Here is a 12,830-nt window from a genome sequence, read left to right on the forward strand (position 1 = left end):
ACGCAGAAACGTTCCCTAAAATGGCGGCGGGCGCGCGGGGGCGGGGGCGGGGCTGGCGGGGCTGGCGGGGCTTCCGCTCGCGGCGCGGACGGGGCGGGGCCGCAGGCGCCCACCGGAAGCCATGGCCGCCACGCCGGAGCCCGGCGAGCCCACCAAGGGGAAGGTAAAGGGGCGGCGGGGCGCGTCTCCCGGGCCCCCAGGGCCGGCCGCGGTCAGCACTCCGCGGGGGCCCCGCGACTGCGGCGAGCCCTGGAAGCGGGGCTGTGCCCCGGGGAACGCGGGCCCGGGCGGGGGGGCGGCGGGCGGGCTCGGCGGCTCCCTTCCGCGTGCGCTACCCTGTGAACCGCCCGGTTTCGCCGCCGCGCGCGGCGAGGATGCCTTGGCCGGGCCGACCCCGCCAGCGTGCGACCCTCGTCCTGTCCCTCGGGCCCCCCTCCCCGCCGCATCTCCAGCAGGTTTCTCGTTTCCGTCCGCCTCGAGCTCCTGCGGGGACCCCGTGCACGTCCTCGGTGCTTGACCGATAGCAGATGTTCAGAAAACAGAAGAAAACCATTTTTCAGTAGTAAGCTCAGAGAGAGGTTACCACTGGCTCGGTGATGGGACACCCCCCACCCCACCCCCGCTGCCCGAAGGCTCCTCGTCCCCAGATTTAGGATGTGCCCTCTTCGGCTCCGAAAGGTTTCTACTCCCAAGTTTCTGCTTTTCCGGAACTTTCCCATGTAGCTTTGGTCAAGATCAAATGGTTAATATGAGTAGATGATAAGTGATTTCCAGATTTAATATCAAAACACGTTTTGTCAGTTTCGACATGTTTGGTCCCTTTTGTTTTTAATGCCTCACCTACTATTTGGAAGATGCTTAATGTTACCAAGTTTACCCAAGAGGCACCCGAACTACATAAATACTGGGACCCCTCTCGTCTCTGAATGTCACCTTTCATAGGAGATAACTGCCAACATTTAAGGCTCATTAAGTATGGGTTAGCCCTTTAAAAAAATTGAATGAAAGGATAATATTGACCTGTTTAATTGGTCCATCATTAGTAAAACAAAATACTATAGTTGGTGAAGTGCATAGGGACAAGCCCTAAACCTGAGCGCCATCAGATTGGTGTGGCAGGGGCTTAAAAAAAGTCTGATAAACATTGTTCACGAATTACTAGTATCAAAGCTCACCAAGGAGATTAAAAAATTTAGATAACAAGCTTTGAATTAGGAGCCCAGAGTAACATCAGAAAAGGAAGCGTGCAGTTTTTTAAAGAATCTTTCAGTGGTCATTGCCAGTGCAATCCAGGGATCATTAGCATCAGCAAAACCTAAGGTAAAAACGGAAGTTACCAAACTGATAGACCCCTTAAATACTCTGCTCCCATTCTTTGTACTCCAGGAAACTTGAAAATATGGAATTTAGTAGGTGCCTACTAGGAAAGAAAGTGCTGCAGGTAAATTCTAAATTTACTAATAAACCCATTCAAAAAATAGAGGACCTACTGAGTATGAGGCCTTAAACTAAGAGCTTAGGACACAGCCTTGATCAAAACAGGCAAAATATTCCTTGTGGAACTCATTCTACTGCAGGAATCAAACAAAAAGGAAATCAGAATTTCATTTACTGAACCAACCATGCAGAGATCCGAGAGAAAAGCAGTGTGTGTGTGCTGCGCTGTAACTAATCCCACTTGTCAGGAGGAGCTGTGTACCTAGACGGGGAGGACAGGAGAACTATAGGAAAGGAGGGTGGTGCAGGTCATGCAGGGCCTTCACAGCAGTTTTTAGGCAAGGAGGGTTTTCAGAGAACAATGATCTAATCATCTGAGTGAAATCAAGAGCTTTAAGATACTGTGAGAGATGATGGTAGCCTGGGAGTAACAGCAGTGGAGGTGAGAAGCCTTTTAAGTTCAGGATGATTTGGCTCATGTACATCCTGGGCTTGCTGATGCAGTGGATATGGGTTTGATGAAGGAATCAAGGTTTTTGGTCTGCAGATTGGTTGAGTAGTGATGCCTGAAAAATAATTCTGAAATACCAAACTCAGGATGCTTTTGCATACAAAAGGTGTTGATGAATTAGGAGACAAAAACTTGGGAGAGGTTAGGTGTGATTTGCAAATTTGGGAGTCTGTCATCCTGGGAATGGCATTTAATTGAAAGCCCTACATTTCAGAGTGGGCGGGGCAGTTCTTCAACCTGAGAGGTCATCAGAGGGGGGAACAGCAACAAAACTGCCAGAAAATAGTGGAAAACCAGGCGGCCTTGACCAACCCTTTGAAGCCAAGGAAAGAAAATGTTTCAAAAACAAATGTTTGCCACATGTGCTGATGGAGAGTGGTAGATTTTACAGTCTGTCTCAACCAAGCTGCAGCGGTGGAGTGTAGGGATAAATGCCTTTTTGAAGGAATTAAAGGGAGGAGAGGATTGCAACACATAGATTACTTTAGTTTTGCAGTGAAAGGGAGCGGAAAAATGGGATAACTTAGGAGGCTGGGGGGGGGAGGTTTGTCAAGAGAGATGGGGTTGTTTAGATTACAGAGAGAAGAATGGTGCAAATGAGGAAAGGGTAACTAGAAGCAAACTCCTTGAGTGGTGAAGAGCGGAATTAACTGCAGTTAGGACTGGGTTTAAATAGGATGGGGCCGGTTCCCCTTAGGCAGCGAGAGGAAAGAGGAAAGGGCACTGGTGCAGGGACGTTTGGCAGTGGGAGGGGAGGTGGCTCTAACTCAATGTTTCTTTAAACTGGCAGCCCAGCTTAGAAATCTCTTCTGACCATCCCTTAGTTCCATCAAGGTGAGCTGGAAAAGCTGCTTTTCTAAATCTAAGCTTAAAAATTTCATGGGGCATCTGGTTGGTTCAGTTGGCTCTGGATAGTTGGCCTTGGGGTCATGAATTTGAGCCCCATGTTGGGTGTAGCTTATTACGTTGAGGGAAAAAAATCTTAAAATTTTTAAAGACTTAAACTATACGAAGTCTAAAAAATGTCCTTAGTTTAAGGGCTTAACTTTGTGAAAGCAAAAGTTAAACCTTAAAGTTGCAGACTCCGTAGGGAATAAAAATGTGAAAAGCCTGTGCATCCTAAGTAGAACTACTTAGAAGGGACTTAACCAAGGCTGAAAATTCTCCGTTAGTAGCAGCAGTAGAGAGGCCTAGTGCTCTTAAAATCAGTCTGTGTGTTCCTACCCAGTTTGGATACAAATTGCAGATACACGGTTATGTACTTAGTCCTGTTACCTCCCAGATGTGACCTCTGGGAAAAGTCCCAAGCTTCGGTTTTCTCATTTATGAACCAAAGGGTTAAGTGACCGTGGAAAGGACAGGCTTTGGGGGTCTGGCCAACTTCCCCTTCCAGCCTGCCAGCTCAAAACAGCCAGGCTCAGGAGAGGGGGTGAGAGGTGAACAGGGATGTAAGGGGCCTGCCACGAACAGCCCCCCACCAGCTCCACATTGTGACATCGGTTAATAAGGCCAGCGTTGGTATCTTAATCTCACCACTACTGACACGAGACTAGTTTTTATTGGGTGTGGTGCCGATAAATGTACTGGAGAATGTTTGGCAGCAACATCCTTGGCCTGTATCCACATGTTGGGTTTTAAAAGGTTCCATTTTGAAAAACATGCAACTTGTTAAGGCGTCTTTTTAAACAAGCTGATTATTTTTTTCTAAGATTTGAGATGGATAGGAGGGGAGGGGCAGAGGGAGAGGCTGCAAAGCAGACTTGCTGCAGGGTCCTGACCCGACCCAGTCAGACCCTTAACCGAATGTGCCAATGAAGGTGCCCTAAAATAAACTGATGATTTTAAAAGATTTTTGAGAGCCCTGGGAGGGGAATGACAAGCAGACTCCACACTAAGCAGAGCCGCATGGCTCAATCACACAACCTCGAGATCATGACCCCCAACCAAAAATAGAGGCTTGGCTGACTGAGCCATTCCCCAAAACACTTATTCTTCTTCTAAACAGTATATAAAAGCTGTTTCCCCAATCGGGTGGATTCTTTGGAAGGGGAGGAGGTCAGAGGAAGTCTTCACATTTTCTAAACTTCGATCCCATGGTTGATCACAGACCGGAGTCGATCTGAGGGGGCAAACTTGAAAACCTCTAGTCTCCTAGCTGACTTAAGCAGTGCTATTTCAGTATTTGGCAACTGTGATACTTGAAGCATTTTGTCCAAGTGCCCCAGGAAGATCTTGCTTGCAGGTTCAGGTGTATCCTCAAGTAACTCAAGAGGACTCTATGAAAGGAGCCTACATGAAGCAGCCATGGTGTGGGGTGTGTGGCAGCCAACCTACTTAGAACCCTCTGCCCAAAGGTGAAAGCCATCAGGACTTCCTATTCTGGGGTTTATGAGGTGTCGGGCTCACTTGCATCTTAAGACCTAAAGTGAGCACTAATCACTACCTCTGGTCCTCCCCTAGGAAGACAGGGTGGTAAGGTGGGGCATTTAGCCCTCAGCTGAAATGTCAAGTCTAACAGAATGCCAGACGGCCTGTGGAGTAGCTCACCCTCCCACCCACCAGGACTGGACTGTGTTCCATCATTTCTTGCCCTGAAGTTTTTTCTGAATGAAATGAAAAGCCTAGAAGCAGAATTAAATCCCCCAATCTCTAAGAAAGTCTACAACTACATCTACAACTATAAGGAGCACCTGGTATGTCTGGGGGTGGGGGAAGGACAAGGACAACAAAGTTTTTAAAAAGAGGAATAATCAGGAAAATAGTTTTTGCTTTATTACGAACCAAATCACACTCTTTTCTGGCAGCAGTTTGAGCCAAAGAAGCAAACAGGAAAAAATATAATCAAGAACACCGTAATTCAGCCTGTAATCTTCACTTGGCGTTTTATGGTCCTTTCTTCATCTCTTCCAGTCTTTTTCCCCTTCACACTACCTTTTAGGTGTTTGGCTTAAAGTCCTGCTTCATACAAACCTTTAAATGGACAAGTTGGCTTTTTTAAAAAGCTACATTGCTGACAACTTGCTTTTAAGCAAGTTCTAGGAAACCGTCTCATTAAGTTTTCTAAAAAAGTCCTTAATAGGAATGCCAATGAAACAAGTTATGACTTTAAAAACCTGTCCTGCCCTTCCAAACCCCTAAAATAGTTCCATTTGACATTTACATTAAGACGTGAAGCTTAAGCTGGCAGTATCTTTTTAATCAGGATCAAGACCATGTCCATAATGAAGACTGCAGAGTGTAAAATTCATTGATTTTTAGCACTTGAAGGAATTTCAATTATCACCTAACCAATGCCTTTATTACAGATGGAGGGCCACAGAGATTAAAAAATACACATACACTACAGGTGATAGCAGTAAGTGGCAGAGCCAAGACAAAACCCTATGAATTTTCAGCTTTTCCCATCACACCTACTGTCCCCTAAGTGTGGTCATTATGTCCTTTCAACAAAGAAATACAGTCAAGTGCGATTTCTTATCACAGGCAAGGAAACAGGAGATATATTGCACACATCTTTAATACAAATAAAATCTGTAGTCCCTTTCAATTTGGAACATAGTTATAAAGCAAACATGGTTAGAATAATTTTACTTTTTCCCATTTTATGCTTCCCAAATTAGCAAAACAGGTGCTTTTTAATCTGGTTCCCAGATCATCTCCTACAAACGCCTAAAGAGCTTGTAAACATAACGGGATGTTATTTCCAAACCAGATAGTAAACTATGGCACTAATACCATAATTTAATTGGTTTAGGTGTAAGCTGTTCTGCTTGTTAAAAAGAGTTTTCTGGTCAAGGTTTCCCATTTAAAGATTCAGATTGCAGGCCAAAGCTGATGACCAAAGATGGTAAACAAGATTCACAGCTGTCACAGAGCACATACTCTTGGCTTAATTTTGCCCAAACTGAACTACCCTGAAATAATATATTTCCTTGTTCAATCCAGGTTCTTTTCTATTCTATTTTATCCTAGCCCTTTAAGCTCCTAGGAATTTTAGATGTTGAAAACATTCCCTGTGCACGGGATTCGGTATTGTATGGTTCGTTAGGATCGGTTGTGGCTGGCCTTGGACATTTTTTGCTAACTAGTGAGTATGTTTTTCTTTTATGTATGACAAACATTTTCTAAATGGACTAATAATGGTAGTGTGTAACTTAATTACAGTGATTGTGTTTTTTGACAGGTAGGATTAGAAGATCATGTGACGTTGGAGTAGGAGGATTTATCTTGGTGACTTTAGGATGCTGGTATGTGTACTAAGTAATTCAAGAAGATCCAGGATCAGGATAGATTTAGCTATTTCGAGCACATGCTCTTTTCCAGAAGACTCCCACCACCCCCCTCAGTGGGGAAGCTATTTTTTTGTTTTTAATTTTTAATGGAAACTTGTTTACAAAATGGTACTGCTGGGGTGCCTTTAAGTTTATCTACGGAGACATGTTGTATGCCATTTGTCAAATGACCAGATAAATGTTTGATATTCATTTAGGAAGGCCTCAACCTTTTTTTCTGCTTAACATTAGCCTGAAGCTCATTTCTTGCTCATAGCACACTCAAAAATGCTACTTTAAGAATGTTCACAACTGCTATCAAAACACATTGCATGAATTTCATGTTTTGAGCCCCCCCAAAAGCCAGACCCAAAGAGTACAGTCTATGTAAGGTTCCATTTGGTGAGGTTCTATAAGTAAAACTAAGCTTAAACATGATAAAAAGCCTCATTTATGTAAAACCTACCTTAAAATGTGTTTATAGGTATTTTTGACACTGAACCACCCCAAATAGCACTCCAAATTAAAATGGTTGTATTTTCCATCTTAAAAGAAGGGAAGAGATCTGCAAACATCTTAAATTTTGTTACTATAAATTTCAAACTTGTTTCTAGAAGAACTTTTATTTAAAATGACTCATTCATGTTCTTTTAAGGTTCCACTGTAGGTATAATTATGCAAAGCTCAGAATCCAGGAAAGAATTGCCAGAGATGGAATTAAAAATAAGATTTTGTACGAAAGTACCCACCTTGATCCTGAAAGAAAACCAACCACTGACAAGAACAGCAGTTGAGCAGTCTCAAGCACCAGAATACAACTCTGGAGTCAGAATAAAGTAGAGGACAACTCTATTAAGCCTCGTATGTACCATTACTTTCAATCAAGTAAATAAAGGATGTGTTGGTTGTAGTCTCCCTTTTTTGGACACTTGTATGCATACCCACAAACTTAACTGTGGCCCTTTACTGCTGGTAGAGCACACAGTGGACTTGCCAAATTTAGCAACCTAACGTGGGGAGAAAAGAGTGGGAATAATGGCATTTCAAGAAACACCATCTCTCCCTGTTGGATTTTCAAAGTCCCTCAAAACAAAAATCACAACTGTATTACCGTACCCTTTTAAAGGTGAGGGAATGCTTCCTGGTTTCTAAAGACTTACCACTAAGGATTTTTTGACTTTGCAAACCATTTTTGAAAAGGTATGCACTGTTTGCCGCTGTTCTTCCATTTCTTACAATAGGTAGGTCATCTCCCCAAAAGTAAAGATGGTTTTTAAATGCTGTCAATTTATCGAAGTATGCAGTGTTTTAATTTTTTAAATGGAATTTATAACTACACACATGGCACACAAAAATATTTCCAGACTTTGATGCAAAGGGGGGGAACCCACAAGATCACACACATATTATCACATTAATAAAAGTAAGTCATTTATATAGTTCAACCCACTGCCATTATAAAAGGCAAAAAAAAGGGGGGGGGGCACCGAGTCCATAGCATTCATTCATTCAGGGGAAAAAAAAAACACAAAACTCTCCCTTTCCAAAGCAGTGAAATACTTTTGTTTTAATGTCATTACTTTAAGAAAATCGTTTAAATACAAAAAAACACAAACTACAGGTGTTCCTGGTTAAGGAATGATAATGATAAAAGACCAGCGACAGGATTCTGGCATTATTAATGGTCCTATTATGTGGTTATCACAGAGAGCTACAGAAAGAGTAAAGTGAAGCTATCCTGAAACTTTATTTTGTTCTCTTATCATTTTCCAAGGAGTATTGGAGGGGGGGGGGGAGGGTGGTGTGCTCAGTTCTGTTCACATGAGGGAGCATTTTTTTCCCTCCTACGCCCACCTTTCCTGTGGCCATCCTTTTGAGGGGCAGAACACACCGGCTCTGATTTACCAAATGCCATTGTCAAGCACATGCCCTGAGGTGTTTTTATTGATGCTAATCATCTTGTAGCCACCAAAGGCAGGATTTGGACACTAATTAGGAAAGGTTGTTAGAAAGGAAGTCAGTTCCCAAGAACATCTGTCCACTCTATTGATACAAATCAGAATTGAATCCAGTTCGTTACTCCGACTAGTCACTTATTTTAAGGGGCAACGCAGTATCTGCAGTAGTAGGGGGCAGTCAGAGGACTCATCCAACCTGACCTCTGACCAGCTGTTTGTGCAGGCCACTTAGTCCGTTTCCGTGTACAAATGGATACAAAGTATAAAATTGGGCGATTAGATTAACTTAATTCCCGCCTAGCTCTCCCACACTATGATTACATCTTACCCCGAGTAAGAGAAACCTCTCTTGGCTGGCAAAAATTTCCAAGGCCTTCACCAATAACAAGGTTAGTTCATTTTCACAGCAGAATGCATAAATTGGAGACCTGGATAAAAACAAAGTGGTGACATACTTATTGGATAACTTAAAATACCATTTAGCAAGTTTACGTGGTTATTAGTACTTCGTATTTCTTCCCCAACGATTAAGATTACAAAATGCACTAACAGATTACTGGGCTACATGTAACATGCTCCTCCCAAGTCCCTGGGCTAGTGAACTCCAAACAGATCTTAACACTTGTACTTCTGGTCTCCAGCCCAATCTATTTACATTCTGCCTCCCAGGTTCAAGTTCCAACTGTGTGAACCCTGTGCCAATGTCCTCTCCAGCACACCTCCAGCCCCCATGACCCTAACTCACACCTCTGCTCAAACTTTTCCATTCCACTTAGAATGCCTTCCTCCTGAGGCTTCTCCCATTCCCTTCTGCTCAACTAACCTCTGAGGAGAATCACCTTCTTTCTCATTTAGGTTCTCCTGCTACTAGTTGGCATTCCACTGGTCATGGACTCCTGCTCATGCTTCAAGTCTTAAGTTTCTCATCAAGAACTCATCAGTTTTAATCTTTACATTCCCAAGTATCAGTCAATGCATGTTTGTTAAATTGTAATGTTCACTGGGGTGCCTGGGTGGCTCAGTTGAGCTTCTGCCTTCAGCTCAGGGCGTGATCCCAGGGTTCTGGGATCAAATCCCACACACATCAGGCTCCCTGCAGGGAGCCTGCTTCTCCCTCTGCCTCTCATGGACAAATAAAACCTTTAAATAAATAAATGTTCACTAGCAGATAGAGTCCAGGTTTCCCTCAACCAAATACTTTCCAAATTACAGACTGAAGAGTAACCTACCTTCCACGCCCACTTGGGAGCCTCCAGCTGTACTGCTGCTTTCATTGTTCCATTAATTCCAAAACGTCACACTAGGTGATATAGCAGTAGATACCAGCTAAATAGCTGATTAAAATAGAATTGCGGTCATTAGTAGTTTTAAAAACTTTCTGCGGCTTTATCTATAGTATTTTGTTGAATCTTTCTAAAGCTCTATGCATTTCCCCCTTCCCTCACCCCTCCCCTCTTTTTTTCCTCTACTACTTGGCTTTTCCATCACAATAAAAGGACCTCAGGGAATTTAAAATTAACTAGAAGCTTTTCTCTGGACTTGTGATTTATAATGACTGAGTTTGGCAACACAAAATTTTTAACTATACCTAATACCATTATTTGATTTGCAAGCATCTTTTTAGTCTACGTACCTCTACTCCATCGCTGGTTTCCCTTTGCTTCGATTATATAATGCGAGGAGGTCTATATAATAAATTCAGGATTCCTGTTTATGCACTTTTCAGCAAAGAGCTAGGGATCAAATAGGGTTTGAATCCTTCTATTCCTAGATAAAAATCTGTAGTGGATGGGGGTCAAGACACCCCTTTAAAAGTCATGTTAATATATATTCTAGGGTACACAGAAAATCTTACGTAGAAAAATTAAAGCGGTTGCTAGAGTTCTGATTTTTAAAAGGTCCTCTAGAATACTTTTTCGAAGCATCTTAAAAATAGGGTAGCAGTCATCCAATCAGGACAATATACCAGTATCCTCTACCACCCAAATACTGGCATCCTACACAGCTTATTTGATGCAATAAGCTCCATCTTTTTCTCTTAAAATCAGGAAGCTTTAGGGACACTTATTACCAAGGTCTTAAAGTATTACATTTTGAAGCTTGTAATGTGAGCACTACAGATGGTGTTGCAAGGAACTTTCAACTACGTCTTACTCTTCGTTTTCTAGAATATATAGGGAATTCTCCCCCAAGTATTTCTATCCTAACAAAAATAACCAGTGACACATTGTAAGCAGGTACAAATTTTAAAAGGCTTCTATTGTTCCCTTTTTTAAAGTATAGATTAAGTTAACAAATGAAATCTGTTCCAGTTTTCTAGGAATAACCTCCTTTGAGCTCCATATGCTATAAACCATCTTAGATTGCCTGCCCTTAGGAAATCGAAGTAAATAATCTGCAAACACTAGTTTCTTAATGGATTGGTTTCCATAGAAATGTTTCTCCCTTTAGACTAGGAGGACAAGTCAGATGTAATGAAACCTATGCTTTGCCATCTGAATTCAAAGCTTATTTTGGAAACATGTTCTTCTAGTTGATTTTTTCCTCCTCAAATGAACAGGTTAGGCTTTTTACCTTTTAGTCTGTAACTGAGCAGTCTGCTCTTTCAGAAGCCATTAGATTTTTAGTTGACACAAAGAACTGTATTTCACTGAACAAATTCTGACAGCTACATCTCAAATCAGTATCACAGCCAGGTCCTCTCATTTCACCAAAATACGTTATTCTGGAGTATGTGGTGGGGGAGAATAGATTCCCTCTAAGCTGACTTCAGGGCAAAGAGACATGCTCTGGGACTGGCACAATCAGAGGTCACACTGAGCCTTTGTATTCCTTCTATCTTTACAATTTAAATTCACTTCCCAGTTGATTTTTCTATTTTGATATGGAGTCCTCATTCTCCAAAAGGTTCTCAACCCAGTTTCCAAATGTTTTACAAACTAATAAAAAGTATTTGTGCATTTAGCCTAGGATGCAGGTTTTGGCAAAAACAACATAGATATCCTACACTCCTCTTTCTGCATTAAAATATTTTAAGTAAACTCTGCAAGTGGGGGGCATTAAAATGAAGGTCTTAACAAAAAGTTAAAACAGAAGGAATTTGAACCATTAGAACCTTGAAAGGATTTGGCTCCATTTGCATACACAATCTTAAACCTATGAGGACCACCAACTGCTTAACACACCAATTACTTCAACATTTCATGATACACAAAGGAAAAACTAGAAAACCTTTTCTTCCTGTTTAATACAATCTATACAATCTGGGTTACCAGTATTTCCTTCTCCCATCCTTTTAAATAAAATAAGGGAGTTCTAATTACGTTGATCCTGGAAGCCCAATATAACAAGTGTTAAATGTACAAGCAGCAATTAATTTGGAATACCTATTGGAATCACTGGAACACATTTAGTTGGGCCCTTTTACTCTTCCACACAGCACATTCACATGGACAGACTAAGGAAAAGGAGATGAAATTTAAATCAGCATTTTTTTTTTGCTTTATTACTTTAAAAATATATATAAAGTTGGAACCTTTTATTGTACTTGACCATGATGCTCCCACTCCCTTCACTACAAACAACTGAAATGTAAGGGTACCTTGTATTAACAGCTACCTTAAAAAATTGTCCTCGAAGTTGCCATTCAAATAAACCCAACCATTCTTTGAAGTACTGATTTTACCTTCCCTTCTGTCTGTATCCCTCAGTTCTTCAAAGATCTTACATCACAGGTTAGCTAACTATACTGGCCATCTCACTGTCCTTGGCTTTTTGAAATTTTTTCGCTGATGCTAATTTGTGGATATACTTCTCAAACGCTTGGCAAGTACAAAACATTTTACTGCACAAAACTTATTTTATTTCCTTTAAGACTGTGGACTATTAAAAGAAATGGCAGGAAACAGCATGCCACAAACAACAGCTCTGCGTTTATTAGGTATGTTAGCTCTCTGGCCTATAATCCCTGCAAAATCTCCAGTAGTGCAGGTTGAGCTGTACATGCTCCGGGGTTAAGTGCTATGCCACAGGGATGCAATGCAATTGTTAACGGTGCAGCAGCAAATAAGGAAGTTAACTTTTCTGTAAGACATTTGTTTACCTAAACGGTTATTACCTCACCACCTTCGACTACAGAATATTGTTTTCTCATACCCACAGATCCAGCTTTGTTTAAAAAGCAAAACCCCTGTTCCTTGTCAAGATGCAAGTATATGTTGAATCCTGGCATGAGAAGGGAGAAAACAATTGTAATTCCTAGGCAGTGATTAAGTAAATACAAACGGAAGCACACAGTTAAGGAAGGTCCTTGTCCCAATAACTTACCTACCCAGTGATTACAGATGTGCTGACCTAGCAGTTATCTATTTGTTCCCTGACAAATACTGATCTGTAATCACAACTGCAATTCCCCAAGTATCTACATCATGCCAGAAAACTGTTCTTATTCAGCTTTCCACACAGACAGCAGTTCCGGACATAACCTCACGAGATACACAGGTGTGACATTTTTAAAGTGATTCTAGGTTAACATTATGAATATAGTATTTCACAACCTACTAAGCCTTACAGACTAAATTAAGTTCTTTAGGCAACCTAATTAAATATATTCAGTCACTTCTATTTTTAGCCAACTGATGAGGATGGGACAGC

General features: G+C 41.7%; 1 protein-coding gene across 4 annotated transcripts; it reads left to right on the forward strand.

Annotated features, from left to right (window-relative positions):
- The first annotated feature begins 83 nt into the window (after nt 1–83).
- On the forward strand, nt 84–7,134 carry COX20 (COX20 Cox2 chaperone homolog (S. cerevisiae)). Of its 4 annotated transcripts, none has more exons than XM_038542760.1 (5): nt 84–163; nt 4,409–4,641; nt 5,921–6,035; nt 6,132–6,195; nt 6,875–7,134. In XM_038542760.1, the coding sequence occupies exons 2-5, from the start codon at nt 4,468–4,470 to the stop codon at nt 7,011–7,013; spliced, it is 492 nt and encodes a 163-aa protein (XP_038398688.1). In that variant the 5' UTR covers nt 84–163; nt 4,409–4,467; the 3' UTR covers nt 7,014–7,134. The 4 variants fall into 4 exon arrangements, with proteins under 4 accessions (XP_038398688.1, XP_038398690.1, XP_038398691.1 ...); XM_038542761.1 differs by lacking the exon at nt 84–163 and adding an exon at nt 614–4,302; XM_038542762.1 differs by lacking the exon at nt 4,409–4,641 and having other exon boundaries at nt 90–163.
- The last annotated feature ends 5,696 nt before the right edge of the window (nt 7,135–12,830 follow it).

Source organism: Canis lupus, chromosome 7 (genome assembly GCF_011100685.1).
Source record: "Canis lupus familiaris isolate Mischka breed German Shepherd chromosome 7, alternate assembly UU_Cfam_GSD_1.0, whole genome shotgun sequence".
Taxonomy (NCBI): Eukaryota; Metazoa; Chordata; class Mammalia; order Carnivora; family Canidae; genus Canis; species Canis lupus.